General features: G+C 44.6%; 1 protein-coding gene across 1 annotated transcript in view; it reads right to left on the bottom strand.

Annotated features, from left to right (window-relative positions):
- PTGFRN (prostaglandin F2 receptor inhibitor) overlaps window positions 1–8,815 on the bottom strand; it is a gene marked incomplete at its 5' end in the record, with an annotated part of 36,001 nt that extends 27,186 nt beyond the window's left edge. The window contains 3 exons of the mRNA XM_010224556.2: window positions 3,901–4,284; window positions 7,174–7,593; window positions 8,434–8,815. Of these exons, the coding sequence (XP_010222858.2) occupies window positions 3,901–4,284; window positions 7,174–7,593; window positions 8,434–8,815 (1,186 nt within the window). The remainder of the gene's footprint in view (window positions 1–3,900; window positions 4,285–7,173; window positions 7,594–8,433) is intronic.
- Between the last annotated feature and the right edge of the window lie 9,881 nt (window positions 8,816–18,696).

Here is an 18,696-nt window from a genome sequence, read left to right on the forward strand (position 1 = left end):
TTCTCTATTTTCTCTCCAGGGTAAGAGGTCATCTCCCATTTAAGGCACTGAAACGCCTTCCCCCCACCACCATCCCTTACACTCATCCCATCATCCCTCTGTACGACACACTAAGAACTTGAAAACAAACAAAAAAAATGCAGTGACACTGGCAACAAGAAACACCAAGAACAGCACACAGTAACTTCAGCTGATATTGTAATAAATACAAAGTTGGTTAACAGCCAGAGGTGCATATATCAGAAGAGCCTCACAGTTTGCAAGTGAAGTACATGCCCTGTGTGAGGTTGGAATCCCTGAGGCTTGCAAAGGAGGAGTGCCTGAAACTCATGGGTTAAAGAAACAGGCTGAGTTATTTAAAGCTGAAACAGCTCATTGTCCAAAGCCCAAAAGCGATAAGGCAGTCGCATGACTATTTTTTCCTCAGACTACAGAGATAGTAAAGAAAAAATAATTACAGTAAGAATCCCTCAGCACAAAGGAAATACACATTTATTTACTAGTATTAGAATATTCTTCTGTCTCGCTGTCTACTATTATTTGGTACAAAAGAAAAAGATGAGTCTTCCAACTCCTTGGCCAATACTCGTCACGTGGATTTCGTTATCCATGCATTCTGCGCTCTATATTTAATTCTTGCTTTTGTATTATTTGGCATTTTGCCCTCCTAGAAACAATTAACTGAAACTATAATTGGGACACAGAAGGCAAACCAAAGCTCAAACTAAGGCTTAGATCACCAACGAGCTAATAAAACATCTTACTACAACTGCTGCACATGTGCACTTCTAGTCTTCACAGATGCGTGGGACAGAACCAGTTCTATTTAAGCAGTGCGACTGCTGCTATGCCAGCTTGAAGGATCTCTCATCAGTAGCATTATGCGTGCAGTGTCCTTGCATCTGGCAAGGAGGACAGCATTAACACAGCCCAGACACGAGTGTGTCTTAATCACTAGGTTTTTGCAGTATTAGATAGCACAGAAGCCTAAGAGTGCTGTTACACAGATCCATAGTACCTACTACCAATGATCTTATATGTAGTATTTTGCAGACTATCCATATTGGTAAGAAAAAAAAAAAAAAAACCCTCTTCTGCAGTCAAGTCATAGATTAATAGTGGAGGCCATAAGCCATTTTTGGTATAAGTAAATCCCTACAGAACATATGACTACACCACTCTTCACATCTCATTCACAAAAGACTACAGTCTTCTCTAGGGCCTCATGACATATTGCTCAAACACCACAGTTTTCTTCTCATTTCCCCTTCCTCTCTCCCCTCTAGGGGCAAAAGCATTCAAGACTAATAAATATTTTCACAGCCGCAAAGACTGTGAAAGCAGAAACTCTTCTCGGGATGGGAACACAAGTACAGAGCTGAAAGAAACTGGAATTCTTAGTTAATCACTTAAGGGTGTTTTTTGAGAGAGAGGGAGGAGGGGAAGAACCACGAAGAAAATGAGTTTTGACTTTGACAGCACCAGTCTAGCTAGGCGCTTCACTGTGACAGCCACTCAGAGGATTTAAAAAGAATAAAAGACTGGCTGGATAAACCTCATCCCTCCACTCTGTCAGCTGTCAAAGAACAGCCTCACTGACGGTTCCGTGACTTAATGTCACAGTAGCTCTTAACTTCCATTAGGGAGGAGGGAGTTTTTGAAATCCGGATGCAGCTGAACACCTCAGATGCTGAAAGACTCTTTTACTTTCCCTTGCCCTGGCAACCACATTTCTGTTGAAAATATTTTATTCTCTCTTACCCACATAAGTCCCAACTGTAGCAGAAAGCGTAGGGAATATTTCAGCAACAGAAGCGGGTATAGGTGTGCACTTGTGCATGCATGAATGTGTGTGCACATGGGTGCTTTTGGAGGGGGGCGGGGGACACTAAAAGGTGAACACGTAGTTGGAATGGCTGGATAGAGACTGGAAATGACATTTCAGGTATAATTGAAATAGCCAAGGCTTTTACTGCTCTGCACTTAGTCTCTTCACAACCCTGAATGCAAGAAAATAGTTGCTGTCTGGTGACAGAGTCATTTATTTCTGAAAAACAGGCCTCCAAGTTGTCTTTCTATTCACTGGTCTCACTTATACACACTTTGAGGAAATCTGCCCCTGCAACTGGTCAGGATCATTGGTCTCTGTTTACAAGAGGCTTTGACTTCGAGATATATCAGGAGGGTTTAGGCCAAGGTACTCACATTCAGCCCAAGCTGGGGACAAACAGAGAGCACTGCCTCTCTGCCTGCTCTTTTCTGGATCCCATCTACAGTCATTCATGCTTTCAGCACAAGCAATACTTCACGTGAAGTTTAGCAGGGAGCATGAGGTGAACCCTTACTGTGTTCTGCAACACCATATGGGCTTTGTTTGCTTGAGGGTTTTTTTTTTTATTTTCTAAGTTGAAAAAGTTCTTTTCTCTCCAAGATTAAACAAAGGGATAGGACATGTAGGTTAACATATAATATCTAGAGCCATCCCTGAAAAGACGAGCTTAGTAGAAGTTTTGCCTGGGCTTGTTTTTCACTGTTGCTCCCAGTAAGTTTGATTCTAAGAATTTTTGCATAAAGACAACTCTCCAAAACTTAAGAGTTCAGATGGGGTAATGCAAAGCAGAAGCTTCCCCATCTTCAGTATGCACATGACAGTGGATCTCAAACAGATGCCTCCCCTGGGAAGGGGGTGTAGGGAACAATGTTGTTAGTCTGCCTTTACAGGCTAGGCAGACCAGAGGAGCCCACTGAACCCTCTTGACATCCACCTTCAGCTCCTCATTCGCCATCGCATCCAAAACACCAATCTCTACACTGAAATTCAAGAACTCGATGTAAAACAAAAATTGGTAAACACATCCCTCTCTGACCTGCCTTTTACAGTAAATTTGGATGGTATTAAAGCAGTATAATGGGGAAACATACTGAGAAGATTTAGGAGAAGGAGGAGGGAGAGAACAAAGGCATCAAGTTGCTGTTTAAGTATTTTTTTTTCCCTTATTAGTGAATGAAGCTACTGCAGCAATACTGCAGGCCTTAAAAGCAAGCTCTAAATTCAGATGTCCAGGTAATATTTTGTAGGTCCAAAAGTCTAAAATTCCACTCACAGAATCAAATGATCAAAGTACATCACAAAAACTAAAACTAAACAGAAAGCTAAATGTCACAGAAAAAGAACATGTTTATGGCCACTCTGCTAATCAACACTTCCTGCCTTCAATTATCAGCTAGCCAGGTCTCTCCAAGCCATACTACTAAGCAGCTCTCCCAAAATGGAGTTGTGTGCACTGACAGAGAAGAATAAAGAAGTAACATGCCCCATCTTAAACCATCTGCAGTACATGATCTTTCTGGTGTAAAACACAGCCCACCAACTTGGAAAGGTTTTAGAGTTCAATATGAAGTTTTGCATTAACATTATAATACATAATTCATATATTTTTATATATATATATAAAATCATTATCATATACGATTCATTAAAAAAAGCATGGAAACTATTTGGCATCACTGTGTTCAGAGCTCAGAGAGAATGCTGGTTGCTGGGTGAGAGTCCTGCTGACACAGTACAAGGAGGATGAGAGAAGCCATGGCACTGAGTGCACCTAGGGAGGTCCTCTGGTCATATTTGTCACTCCCAGACTGCTGAGTGACGCCAAGAAGGAGAGTGCATAGGTGGAACATGCATTAAGAGATCCAAAACACTCACGATGTATAAATGCAAAGCTCTGAAAGATAGATCAGTGTTTCTATACAAGAAGAGAGATATCCTACATATAGATGATACTTGGAAATGAGATAGAAATGTGCTCAGAGGGGACTTACAAGGCCCTCTCCCGTTTCTGATGGGATCAAAGAAGGCATGGCGTGTTATCCATTAAGCCTGAGAGCAGAACTACTCACCTAATGCTGCCACCACCACGCTGACGGGCGCAGACGTTCCCTCCACCACCTTCTGCCAGCTCCCGTTGTGCTGCGGTACCCAAATGGCTGCTTGGCAGATGTAGTAGCCCGAGTCCTCCACATCCACATCCCGCACCAGCAGGCGATAGGAGTTCCTATCTACACGGCTTAGGCTGAGGAGAGTTGAGTCGCTGACTACAGAGTCATGGTCCATGCTCAGCAACACCTGAGCATCTGACAAGGTATCCTCAGGAGAAGTGGTGAAATACCACGTCACTTCTGCTTGGAAAATACCACTCCTGTCTGTGGTGACATTACAGGCGAGATCCAGGGAGTCTCTCTCAGTCACAGACACATTTAATGTTGAGATGAGCACATCCAAGGCTTGGAAAAGAAACAAAAATGCAAACAAAAATTAAAAATAATAACTTTTTTCTTTTTTTTTTTCTTTAGTGTAAGAGTCTACTTTAGGTTACCCAACATCTCAAATTCTAGTTTGTTTTAACAGAAACAAGGAGCTCAGTAGCCCTACTAACACCTGCTTTCTTGGCTACTGAATTGTCTATTCCAATTGATCTATTCCAAAAGTGGTAGGCTTTATCATTCAAGCAATGCTTTGTCCCAGTCACAAACTGCACAATAACCCTCCCACAGTACAAAAGCAAGTATAGGATTTCTGTTCTCACCAGAGGGTCAAGGTGTAACCATGCTACTCAGCCCTCCACTGAAACCACTAGGAACTATATTTGAGCTCAGCTTGGTTTCTGATAAAATAATTTTGAGCACCTCCAACAGGATGGAGAAACATAATTTAAATTAGAAACAGCCATTGCCCCATTTTGAACTCCTGACTGCAAGGAGGGAAAAGGAACAGAAGTGAACAGAAGGCAACAGTACCTCCTTGCACAGCTAACTCCTTCAGTCACATACATTTGAGGCTTTGCTCCAGTACCAAGAGCAAGTCACAACATTTGCAGTAAACTCGTCTTCTGTCCAAAGACTATTTTTAATACACATAGTACACATGGCCCCAGACAACATTCAACCAGGACCTTCTGCATGCTGTAGGTTATCAGGCTGTTAGTAGTTTAATTAAGAAATAAAATAACCGTCATCGGATGGTGAGGGGACTTCAGGATGAACGTGCCAAGGCCAGAACGGGAAAGCCTGCCTAAAACTCATTGGGTAGAGATGAGCCAAGAGCGCTGCGTGCACTATGTGTAAATCCCAGCACCAGTCATACTCCAAGGTACGTGGTCACCACGCGCCTTTGGCTGTTCAGACACCCCAGCGGTTAGATTTGGTCTTCACATAGCACCAGCTGCCTTTGCAGCGCATAACGCAGCTGCACGTGGGCTCCCGGTTACGGCCCGTGGACGGGCCTGTCGCAGCAGCTGCTCTGCTGGGTGCTTCTGTGCGTGACAGAAAGACTCCTGCCTCGCGCAGGCCGCTGCGCCTCAGTGTGGAGCAGCGGCCTCTGTGTAAAACCACGTGCTGGCGCAGAGCACCCCCCACCTGTAACAGCTTACTGGGACTCTCTATGAGGCAGAGCCGGACTTGAGCTTCTTACTGGCCACAGCTACCGCCAACAAAACCAGGCTCGCTCCTCTCACCGCCCCAGCTGAGCGCGCATGGTGCCCGAACTGAGCGGTGCCTGGCACGTCCCCCGAGAGGTGAAGCCAGGCGCCCCATGGGCATTTCCACCACTCTCCCGCCGTGGGGCTGCATCCAGCAGAAAGGCCACGGTACTGCCAGAACGCAAAACACGGCTCACGCGCAAGGTTAGGAGCGGCACCAGCCCAAGGCCTTCGCGCGCTCGTGACAGGCACTCGGAGCACGGCAGCGGGACCCTGGAGAAGCACTTCAGGAGCATTTACACAAGTCTCCTTTTATGGTTATTGAAGTGTCTGATGGCCCCATTTAGGGTTAAATCCCTGTTGCACAAGGCACTATTAAAAAATGTAGATAGAAGTACAAAGTCAGGCCTAGAGATGTCCTAATTTAAAGAGATGAATATGATGGGCAAGCAGAGCAGCAAAATAAACAAACAAAAAGAAAACAACCAGCTTTTTTTTTTTTTTTTTTTTTTCCTCAGTGCTACCTTGTATCCTTGCCAAATATCCTTGGCTTTTTTCTTTTATTTTTAAGCGCACCCTTTGGATATATTATTTGCTTGTTTATTTGTTTCTGCAAATTCAATCCCGCAGTTTACAGCAGGGGAGGACAAGGGATGCGCAGGACCCGTGCCTGGTGTTTACAGCTCTAGCTCACGTTCATGTGCAGGTGCAGCCCACAGAGACTTCAGGTGGCAGCACAAGGTGCTCTGCAGGCCACACCATGGCATGTGCAGGGAACAAGCTGCACATCATTTTCCTACAGAACGACCTCTCCAATTAGTGCACGATTAGCCAAAGCTTTCATGCCCCTGGCAGACTGGCAGTGCTGCCAATGATGGTGCCTATCAGGCGCTGCTACTGGCTCTGGCCCCTTTCAGCCTGTCCTCAGCCACAGATTTAACCTCACTTACTTCAGACAACTTCTTCAGAAGCATGACAAAATAGAGAATTACAGCTCTTAATTAGCAACCTCCAAATAGCACTCACTGTATTTTTACATATGAACACCTGTAATCTACTGCTCCTTCATCAGGCATGCAGTAATGTATTTAGCAAAATGCCAGGCCTCTATGCTAGACCTCTGCCAACACTGTGGTGCCATCAGCCCAACGCTCCGCTGGCAGCACTGGAAACCACTGAACCATTTGTCCTTTGAAATCCTCACCTATTTCTTCTTTTCTCCACATCTTTCTAAGCTATTTTAAATCATAGCTTACAAAAAAGCTTCACACCTTAAAGGAAGAAATACAGCTGCTTAGTGCTATGGAACACCTTTATGAGAGAGAGCATGCAGGCAAGTCTGGAATGCTCAGAGGTAAATACAATGCTGCTTACAAAATATAGAAATAAGAGGTATCAGAATGATCCAAGCAGAAGGTAAAAATACTTGTCTGGGGATCCAAGACATCCCAGCCAATCCTTCCACATCATCATCCCCTATTCCTAAAATAACAGCTTGCAAAATCACAAAACTTTATCACCAATACAGAGGTAAACAGGCCAGCCACCCAAATAGCAGTCAAATTCTCCTGGCAGACATCCTCATTTGGTTCAACTTACTGAATTTCTGCTCTCCAAGTATCACAACCTAGACATAACAACAGGAGCAAGCTACAAGCCATGACAGCCCATCCAACCTCCCACCAGCAATACTCACCAGTCTGTTGGACTGCCACGCTCGCTATCTCCACGCTCTTCTCCTGGATCTTCTGCCATGAACTGTCTGCCCCTCTCACCCACTCGCTCACAAGGCACCTGTAGGCACCTCCATCCATCTGCAAGGCCTGAGACACAGATATTTGATAGGTGTCATTTGCTCCCGTGTCCAAACGGACATCTCCGTTGCGGTAGCGTTCCTCGTACCCAGGACCAGGCTGGAACTTGCCCTCATGAGTCAAAGACAGGATGTCCCGCCACGTTGCTCCGCTTTTGATCTGCCAAGTCACATGCAGGTGTGTGTGCTCTGGAGAGGTGGTGATGGCCGAGCAGCGCAACTTGAAGGAATCGCCCTCGGAGAGCTTGAGAGACGGTGAGGAACGGGCTTTTATACCACTCACCACTAAGCCATCAGAAATCACTAATCAAAAAGAAACAAACAAAAAAACACACACACAAGTATCATAAAACAGAAGCAAAGAGGGTAGGGAACACCCACACTGACTGGTTCAGCTCTCAGGTACTAATGCACAACACAGCATCGCCTGAACAATCAGTTCTTCTTCCATACAGCAGCATTCCAGGAACGAGAAAACTCAGCTAAAAATTTACAAAAATCAAGTGCCCCACTTTAGACAAGCCAAAACACGCGTTCAATTTCATTTATCCTTCCCCTACTTCAGTTTCTCATACAGACAACATCACTCTGTCTGTTCTCATTCAGAACCATTTTGATTTTTATGGTATTAAGAGATAAAACAATTCAAAAAGAAACTCTCCCGAGTTATTACTAAAAAACCTTAAATGAGAGAGCAGACCTAGAGTGGAACTGCAGGAATAACATGCTAAAGGGGAAAAGGAAGATTATTTCCTTTGTAGGGAGAGATACCTAAATGACACTAAATAAAAAAGAAGACAGGTTGTGTTTTGTACTTAAAGTTAGCCTCTCTACCCAGAGGCTTACTGAGACTAAATATTCACCGACATCTTCAGAAAACCCACTGCTTAGTTTTCCCATTTATATTTACGCATTTGCTGGATAGGAAAAACGTGCCATGGTATTTAGAGTAACCGACTCCCTTCATGTCACTTCCCTCTGCAGCTACTATAATTCCTAAATTGGGATTAAGACACTAGGAAAATTAAACAGTAATACAAAGACAATCAGAATATTTATGAGCAATAGCAGTTCAACATAAAATGTCCATGTAAAATCAGTATCAAGATCAAATTTAGCGCACACCTCACTCTTCAGAAATACCTTTCACTTGGACCTCAGCATCATAATTTCCCTGAACGGTGGCATCAGTGCTGGGTGTAGAGCATTTGTATGTCCCTTGATCAGGCGGCTGGATGTTTCTAATCACAAGTTCCACAGCATCGTTGCTGCTCCGTCTCAGTTTGATATCCCCTTGACCCACACGGTTTTGGTACTCCTTGGAGGTGAATGTAGAATCCCAGGTGCTCACTATCCGCAAGAAGTCAGGAGTCTCTCGGGAGAATTCCCAGTCAAAGTTCTGTTCGCTGGGTCCATCATAGTCGCTAACGCTGCAAGGGATCACCACCTCTGTGCCCACCACCCGAATAAGAGGACCTTGGGGCACTCTCACAACACGTCCTCTGCAGAAAGCTGGGTAGAAGAATTAAGAAAAAGAGAACCAAAAGTTTAAAAAGGAATTAACACCTGAAAACCTTGACCAAAAAAAAAAAAAATCATATATATAAAAAATAAAATCAGGTTGTCCACGCAACCCTGCAGAAAGCTAGAAGTAGAAAGAACAACCTTGCTTATCCTTTCTTATTAACATCTCACTGAAGCAAAAGACAAGTAAATGTATCATTTTTAGTGTGGGCAATCTTTGCTTCATTGCTCATTTAGTAATATGTTAGGTAAAGAAAAGCAAACATAGAAAAAGCATTGAAAAGACAGAAAAAAAAAAAAAAAAAACAGAGACCTAGCTATAGATCAAACGGACAGTGGTTTCTCCACCAAAGGCTAAGTGCTGTATAAAACAAAAAGAAATATCAATTAAGAGTTTTCAGTGAGGATATAGTCTAATCTGGTATCTTTAAAAATTTCTGCTGACATGAGTGGAGGATTCAAAGTAGGAAATTCTGAATTTCCTGAGGGCCATAAAAGTGGTACGTTATTCTCCACAAAATGAGTATAGTCACCTCTTCCCTAACGGGTCACAGCTTCTCCAACCAACGTGAGTTCCCCTGCCTTTCTACATGATTTAAAAGTAAGAACCGATTTCAACAGACATAATTTGCTTGAAATAGATTTCTGCAGTCACGCATATTTCCAGCACACACTTCGTCTTTGATGGAAATCCTAGAACATGTTGGCACAACAGGAAAGCTACATTAACTGTGTGAAACACTACTAGCATAGCAGTTGGCCGCTCATGAATTTACATTCTGCTCCTGTAACCCAGTCAGAAGAGAATAATCACTGTTAGTCACTAGGTAGCCAAGGAACCATAAGAACTTAAGGATCCCTGCTGAACAGCAGTCAGATTTCCAGAGTAAGTGTGAGCCATAGCCCAAATGTGCTCACAGAACTGCTGTGGGGCTACAGTGTGCTGCATTCCCATATCAGGAGACAGGGCATGAGCAAGATTCAGTACACAACAAGTTGCTAACCAACAAGACATCAAATAACCCTAGAGCCTACAATTCAAAAAAATACCTCAAAACACCATACTCAAATACTGAAGAGGAAGAATTAGCCTAGGAGGGTTGATCTCTGCTAGACTAGCACCGTGCCAAGAGCTACCTAGAGCAAAAAAGAGAGTGTTCAGCTCCGTTGCCTGGGCCCACCTCCCCAGAAGGACAGAAGCTTGGCAGAAGCTGGCAAGGCCTCATGCTCCACGCAAAAACGCGAACCACTTAAGACTAGTCTGAGGACCTGGCAAAGACACAGCGAGTTGACTTTTCTTATGTATTTGAATCTATAGCTCTAGCTGCACTACTGGATTTTGACAGGTTCTCATTTCCCAGAAGAACAGACAGTTTTGATTCATTGTCCCATTGACAAAAAAAATTTTCAACAAAGGAGGTCCTACCTAAGCTCTACCTGCAAACATTAACAACAAACACAAATCTAGTGCATCCCATCAGCTCCAATCCAAAGCAAACCATTGTAGCAGCATGGGAGAATACTAAGAACCCAAACAGAGAAGGATCAATCTTCCTAAAACCAAGGTGACAGAGATAAACACAAAGCAAGATCAGATGGACCTAATGATTCACCTGGGAAACCACTCGGGCAGAGCCAGAACTACCCACAACCGCTCTCATTTACCAGCCACACTGGAAAAGCCCCCAGCTATGGCTGTGGACACCAATATACTTGCTGAGCCTTCCCTCCCTGTCACCTTCTAAGACCTACTGTAGATTAAGGCTCCGTCCACTGGCACAGAACCATCGTGCCATTAAGTACTCAGGGACATGCGAAGAAATTACTATCATGTAGAGAGACCATCTCTGGGGTACCTGCCATGAAGCATAGCTTGAACCTGCCGGCATAGCATGGAGGGGGCTATATTAAAGAGTGAAAGTCTCCTGAGGGCATTTAAAACTGAAATAAGTGGATGGATACACTGAGCATAACTAGAAAGAAAATACATATATACATACACCTACCTGACACCCAGTTACAGGCAATAAAGCTTGCACCACACTTCAGCGAACAGCTGAACCAAGGACTGGCACTGTGTTTACCACCCTAGTGCTCAGCTCCCAGGAGGCCCTTTGCTTTGCAGGGTGTCCATGTGCACAGACGTATTCATACAAGATCAGTAGCCAAATAGCTGTGACCTGTGCTCAATATTGCTTCATAAACCAGCGGCTTCAGTAAGCTTTTAATAGAACTAACACAGACTGAGTTTAGCCTCCTCTCCATTCCCTCACCCTCCCATTTTTTTTAATATAAAAGTACTGCAGTGAAATTAAACCATATAGCAAGGCCTGTTATTACATATCCAATCCAGTGACTGACCAGTCTTAACTAGGAAGATGGACTTCTCTGCATCAGACGTGTGAATGGGTAAGAAGATGAAAAAAAAAAAAAAAATACTGCCCTTCTGGTGTGCCACAGCTACCATTAAGGACATCTCTCTAACCACAAATATCAAGAGTTTAAAAAAAATTACAAGAAAAAATTGTTGAGAGACTCAAGCACAGTCGGTCTCAAAAGGTCTTAGGCTCAAGTGCCATTCAATCCTGCAACTTATCCTCTTATGGAAAGAGATAACAGCAGCAGGTAAGCTTTAAAGCACATGCTGACAGGCAAGGCAGCTCTGGACAGACCAGTGCGAGGAGTCAGCTGAGGATCCCAGCGGAGGGCATTCCTCATAAACGCCGCCTCCTTTTGGAAACGCTCCCCCGTGACATTGAAACAAGCAGACAACCCTGCTCCGCACGTGGCTTCGGCTGCAGCCCGCACAGCGCGCGCTGCGCTAATCCAGTCTAGAGGTAACAAAGACAGGACTAATATGGCAAGAGCCGCGCGCTTGTGCTCCACATGAACGGTGACAGCTCCGCGCCTCTTTCCTCCAAGGTCACTAAAGACCCTTTGACATTAAATGAAGGCACCTGCAGATGAGGGGCAAAAGGGAAAGACAGGGGCATAGAAGGTCCTCGGCACATCTGATCAGAGTCCGTACCCCACAGCAAAGCTCACATGATCCCCCTCCTCACAGCAGTCTCAGAAGCAGGCAGCAGGTTCTGTTTTACAAGATGTTGCAAGGAGGGCAGGGGAACAGGTTGCAGGAAAGAAAAGGGAGAACCTACAGGAATTTTATAGTTTTATATTCCATAAACAAGAATATTCACGACTGCCGAGATGAAACAGGTTTCTCGTAGGGCAGGCACACGAAGCCAGCCTGGCCTGGGCAGGGGCTGTGCACTTATTGCAGAGCATCTCGTGGCCACAGGTGGGGGAAAATACATGCAAGGGCAGATATTCAGGGCTGAGTGAGCCACTGTTCTAGGTGAGCTGGGAAGCCTGTTGTCCAGCAAACACTGAATTCATGGTTTGCTTTTTGTCCTGCAGCAGTCAACAGCAGAAGTATCCCTAGCTGCTAAACAAGGTGTTATGTTCTTCGCTGTGCTTGAGGGATTAACATTGCACATGACTGCAGCAGAAGGCACAGAGGGACAGATACGCATCTTGGCAAGAGCTCTTTTACTCCAGCAGAGAAATGAGCAGCTTTCACAAATATTTGGTTCTTGCAGTGCCCTGCGCTAGACCCACATTTCTCCCTCCCACCTTCCCAGAATAATCAAAGTTCAATTTTCTTGATACAGAAGAGCTTCCCACTGCAGAGTTATTGGGAGCATTTATTTTCCATGACACCTAGTATATGTCAGTGTTAATATAAGGCGACGTGCTCTTAATGAACTCACTTGAATCCCATTTAACCATAGAAACAGATGGAGCAGGACAGAACAGTGTATAAACTAGTGACAAGAACCAACAGAACATAGACAATTTCGTATTTAAGAGTATCACAGAGACCACCAAAGATGTTTATTTAGTAAGGACTCTGTAACTGGCTCTGTATCATAAATAGCAATGCTGGACATCAAACCTGCCTGAGCACAAGATTAAGTGCTTAAATGCAAAACTCTTTTATAGACTTACCAGAACACCAGATGAAATTGCAAGAAACTATTTTCCAAAGCAAAAGATAATGGAGTCTCTGTAAGGAGGCCAGCACATAAACACACAGCACGGGGCTCGCTCCTCAGGCTCATTAGACAGGTGACAGTGCTGTCAGGGAGCACTGGTGCTGTGGCTGGGCTGGGCCAGAAACACCCAGAAATGGGGCAGCCACAGAGCCTTGGTGGCTGTTTATCAAACATTCAACCAGGGGATTCTCTCTAGGGAATGCACGAAACGCTTCACCGGGAACACAGGCAAAGTCTGACTCAAGGGAAAATAATAAACTGGGGCCTGTCATACTAGAACAGAGGCAAGGTGATCTCAAAAGAGTCTATGCAATCTGAGGCTAGGGCTTGTTCTTTAGTGATCAAGAGCTTTATTCATCCATGCAATACCTAAATTAATTTGTCCCCTCACCTAGATACACTGTGTAATTGCTGTCATTAAATCAAATCATTTCAAGAGGGAGAGAGAAATATGGAAATGATGAGTAGATGGCTTGCTAAGTTAATCCAAGTATTTTAAATTGCAACTTATCATATTTAAGATAACTAAGAAAGCAAGGCAGCAAAATCAGGTAGGATCTACAGAACAGGCGGCCTGTTTAAACTCTTGACAAGTTACCCAGCTCCTGAAGATAGAAGAGGCTGGTGAGGACTTGCTCTCATGTTAGGGATGTTACTATTGATGGGGAAGATTTCTTAGGTGCAGGATTTATACCTATGTATCATTCACAAAAGAAAGCACATGACTTAAGTTATTTGTAGAGCCACCCACCGGGCTAGGAATTGCAAAGAACACACTTCTGCATCAACACTCTTACACACGGTGCTTCCTCCAGCCTGCCCTAAACAGCTCTATGTCATACAGAAACGTGTTCTCGTAGCAGCCTAGTGAAGGAAGCTGACTGTGTCTGCCATCCATGGCAAAATGCATTGTGACATGCAGTAGGAAGCCAATTAAAGGCGAAAAAGTAAGAGCTGAAGAACGAGTAAATTGGCTCAGACTAAGCACCACGAGCTGCTGCGTCAGGAAGACTGAGAACACCCAGTCCAGATCCTCAACCAAGCAGTTACAGGAGACTTAAGGACAAATTAGATGGGGCCTTTCATTCCAAAAGCAACTCCATAGAGCTTCCCCCCCAGAAAAGTTGCTCCATTTGCCAACTAAACATTGCCATTAAAGAAATACATCAGTCCTTTCAAATTCACAACAGTTTATGACAAGAAAAAAAAAAAAGGCAGTCAACTCTGCAAAATGGTGGTAATGATTTTCCCTCTCTGAACCTCTTCATTCATTTTCAGTCTATGCACCACTTAACCACAGCATTGTGTAAATGCAGAGGCTGAGCAGGGACAGCCCTTCTTGTGCCACAGTGAAGAATCAGGAACAGATTCCCCACCAGGGAAGCTGTGTCCTCTGCCTCCTATTCCTAGCAAAACGCCAAAGCTACCACTGCTCTACTGCACTGCTTAACTCCAGTGTCTGTAATGCATGAAGCCATTTTACAGAATGGAGACAGAAAAAAAAAGATTTGATTTTTGCATCTTTTTTGATCAACTGAGGAGACATATCCACACAAATGCTCTTCCCTGCCTTGAAAGAGAGCAGATCAGGCCCCCAGTGGGAGGCATTCAGTGACTTTTTCAAGCCAGCAGACAGGTGAAGGGACAGACAGCAGGCCGCACATTCACAGGCTCTTCCCTAGGGAAGAAGAGAAGCACAACAGCATGAGCGAATATAATCCCTGTCTCCAGTCTTCCTCTTTTCCCTGCCTCTCCTCCCAGCTCCAATTATCATTAGGCAGCTCCAAATCAAGAATGTCATATGTGACTGAGAGCCAAAGGAAAAGCTGTAACAATCATGCCTACGCTATGCAGAATCTCCTTAATAACACTACTATAGATATATTTTATATGATTTTCCTAGAAGTGACACACTTGCACAAGTAGTGTGCTGCTTTGAGATTCCCCACTTTTTGAAATGCAACCGATTAAATTCTTTTCCACATTGTGTTCACATATGTATATATGTATAAATATATACAAATACAAAAGAGAAAGAAACAGCAAAATTAAGCAGATTAAAAGGAATTCCTTAAGAAGTACCAGAAACTCAACTAACTATTGAAATTCCTTTGCTGCTTTTAAAAAGGGAAAAATAAAGCTAATTAAGATCTCTTACCATCCCTGCATAACATGCAGCAGCAGCGCGCTCTTCTCCCCAGTGTAGACAAACACACAGGAGGAGTTGGGATCTATCCTAAATAACCTGACAGGCTCTCACTGCTCTTTCCGAACTTCAAAATTTATACAGCCATGATCAGCGGCAGCAACCTGCACCTCACCAGCAGGCTGCGCAGGGAGGGAACGAGGCCCCTTGGCAGAGCCCGGTCGGGTTCCTCGCGTCCAAGCCGTGAGTCACCCCAGAGGAGCGCTGAGGCACCCGGAGCGCAGAGGGCCGCGCGGCCGGCGAGCCCCGCTGCGCCTCGCTCCCGAAGCGGCTCCTCGCAGGTTTTTAGGGCTCGAGAGCTCTGCCGCGTATCATCTCAAGGTATCGGGGAAGAGCAAGTGAAAGAGGCCATGAGAGAGACATTTACATTGTTCTTTTCCGGGCGGCTGGAGTTCTTTTTTTAGATAATGTAGAGCTCTTATCAAAAGGAATTAGCCTGGGTGTAATTGCTTAAAACCCATTATCTCTATCAGGATGAAGAAACGCATACTGCATCTTAAGTGCAGCCTCAGAAATGCTACCGAGCTGCAGTCCTGCCGGATTGCTCTAATCTCTGTGCCATCTAAGATAGCTCAGAGGGGCCAGGTCTCCAGCACTGGCTGAAAAAGTGAATACCCCTCCAGCAGCAAGCCTCAACACTGCATGGATTAAGATACACGTGAAAGGATTAAAACAGTATCTTTTGAGCACAGCAATGACCTGGTCTTCCATCTTTCCACTCACACCCCTAAAAAAATTAAAAACAAAAAATAAAAAGGCATTTCAATTGCACCTAAGCAAACCACAAGGCTTTCACAAGGTCGCAATCCCGGCTATGCTGTGGTGCAGCTTCCCATTTGCAGGAGTCAAGCTGTAGCACAAGCTGTGTTACCTGGGCCCTGTCAGCCATGGAGAGAAGCCCCCGACGACTCCTCTCCACCTGCTGTCTACGGTCAGAGCCTCGGAAAGGGAGTCAGCTACGCTCAGCCAAAAAAGAGTGCCAAGGGCCCACCGTGCCCCCTCCATATAAACACACACAGCGCGAGAGCAAAAGTTCTGCCGAACACAAAACTGGTACAAGGGCCAGATGAACATCTGCTTAGCCAGGCCTGATCTGCTGTGCCCACCACAAGTGTCCAGATGTTACTGTGGACAAGCACATAGTAATTGGCAAGGTCAGGATCTGGAAACAGCAGCTGGAAGGTCCTGGTATCTAAAAAGCCAAAGACGGTGAGAGAAAACTGCATCCCCATACTAAGAACATGAAATTTACTGACTTATCATCACCTACAGAACTAGGTTTCAGAAACTTTCCCTGAACTGTCTCACAAGAAGGAAGGCTGCTTTCTCCTGCCATGACTCCCTATTAACACAAGTGCAATGGGCAGAACTGCCTCCCTGACTCCGTGCTCAGAGGAGCTCTGGGCTATCAGTAAAGTATCTTACCCCCACCGACAGCTCCAGCCTTTAGAAAAGCGGCCCCCTGGCATCCCGCCTCTCTCACCCATGCAAACAACCCCTTTTCTCTAGAGGCCAAAAGGAGCTACAAGTATTTGCCGTAATTGCTTCTGTGACTATTCCTGCTACAGCCCAAGGAGAAGGGGCCGGTGTGCTGAGGCGGAAGCTTGTAAGGCAGGAGAGAGGCTTCACGTGCAGTAGCCAATAAACCTGGCTTCAAACACGCTATCGTCGGCTGCTGACAGCCCAAGTCCCCCAGCGAGGGTCACGGGAACCGGCAGGACAAGGCAGGGGCAGCTCCCTGCAGGCAGTGCGGAGAGAAGAGCCCATCACCTCTGCTGCCCAAAGCGGGACGCTCGCTCAAGCTGAGCGGCCCTTGGTGAAGCCTCGTGCCCCAAACGGAACAAGCGCCCAGTAGGCCGTGACAATACCGAAGACTGCGTTTTAGATGCCTCTGGATGTCAAACACAACTCTTTATCATACGCCATCGCCACTTCCTTTCCCTACCACTGACTAACAGCTAAAGACAAAAGGCTGTGCATAGAAAAGCTATTTGTAGTAAAGTTTCCAAAATGCAGCTGGGAGCGAAGGGGAAAAGAGGGAAGGAGAAAAAAAAGTAAGTAAAAAGAAATGCAAGAATCAATGTGCTGCTTCTTCCTGCGTCGCATCTGAAAGCCCTGCCCTCACTACTGATCCTCATTTACTTTCCTCTAAATTTTTGGATGGAATTCCACTTCTGGCCTGCTCTGCCAGAAGAGCCTGTTTAGGTGCTTGGTGACATCTGACCCCAGAAATCCAGGGACTCTAAAAGTTGATACTTAGACATCCATGTCAGACAGGTAATTTTCTGTTGTTCTGTCTCGGAAGCAATTTGTGCTCCAAGGGAGTTTCAGTATGTTCCATCCTAAGAAAAAGACGGTGACAGAGCAGTAAAACAGCCCACGATTCGTAACGCAGAAAAGCTAGCACAGTTGGAAGCAAGGCTGCAAAAATTCACAGAAATGTTTGTTCAGAGATCTCTCCCCATTCCTGTTGCAGGGAAGAAGGGCATAGGGAAAATAAATGTAATACTAATATCAACTCAAGAGGAATACATAATTTTTACCAACATTAAAAAAATAGTCCTCAAACTGGAATACACATAATTAAAATGAGTGCTGTTCTTCTGTAACATCATTTACTTGCAGTTATCTGTTATCTTCAATCTTTCCCTGCGCACCAGGAACTGAGCAGAGCAGTCCAAATGCATTTGCTCTGCATTGCAATTTCTGCTGGGCAGAGACCAACCATTTTCCCTACTCTGGGGAAGAGAGCTTACCTCTAGCATTAAGCTGAGCTTTTTTTGGATTAAATTTGAGAAAAGAATCAGGCTAGAAGAGATCATTTCTATAACTGCACCAAGTGAAATTCTCACACTAAGACAAAAGGTAAGACCATATTAGACTATAAAATTTAATGTATTTTTCAACCAGCATCATTTTAAATAGGATAGCACCGAGTAGAGATGAGAAAGTAACTTCTGGAAAAAAAAATGGTTTTGTTCAAATAGTTAAGAAATCTGCAGAACAATATCCACATGCCTTACAAGCTTGCAGTTCCACTAAAACAGAAGTCATTTTAAAAAAGAAATTTTAGAACACTCCTTTCTCCTCCCCTCCCAGAAAAAACTTCAATTATTATTCTCTCCTTTTCTTCCTAGGATGGAGCGCACTCATTTTTTGTTGTTGTGAAATAATCATATATTTTCAAATTTAGCTTTAATATTAGGCAATAGCCAAAAACACTCTGTCATTTGAAGTACAAGAAATGCCCAAGCCAACATGAAGCTTTTTACTTTGTACTGGCAATTTAAAAAAGCACCACACGTACAAGCTGTTATCTACCTGCTTGGATTTCACGCTCCTGCTCCACCCAAGCCCCCATCCATACCAGACAGTCTTGTCTAAATCCAAGTTAGGTTTAGACTAGATAGGCAGACATGACCCACAAACAAAAGCCATGCTTTTGGCAGATGTGATTTATCTTATCCCCCACTTCCCCAGAATTGCCTTTTGAAGATCACCTCAAGCCCAACAGATACAGACTAATTTCCTAGCAACCTTTACACTAGAGGAGTCATCACATGGGCTTTAAAACCAGCAACAGAGCCAAGCCCCATTTCAGAAGACAACAGGCAGGGCCCG

Source organism: Tinamus guttatus, unplaced genomic scaffold, assembly GCF_059628265.1.
Source record: "Tinamus guttatus ecotype Peru unplaced genomic scaffold, ASM5962826v1 Tinamus_guttatus_pri_ptg000035l, whole genome shotgun sequence".
Lineage (NCBI taxonomy): Eukaryota > Metazoa > Chordata > Aves > Tinamiformes > Tinamidae > Tinamus > Tinamus guttatus.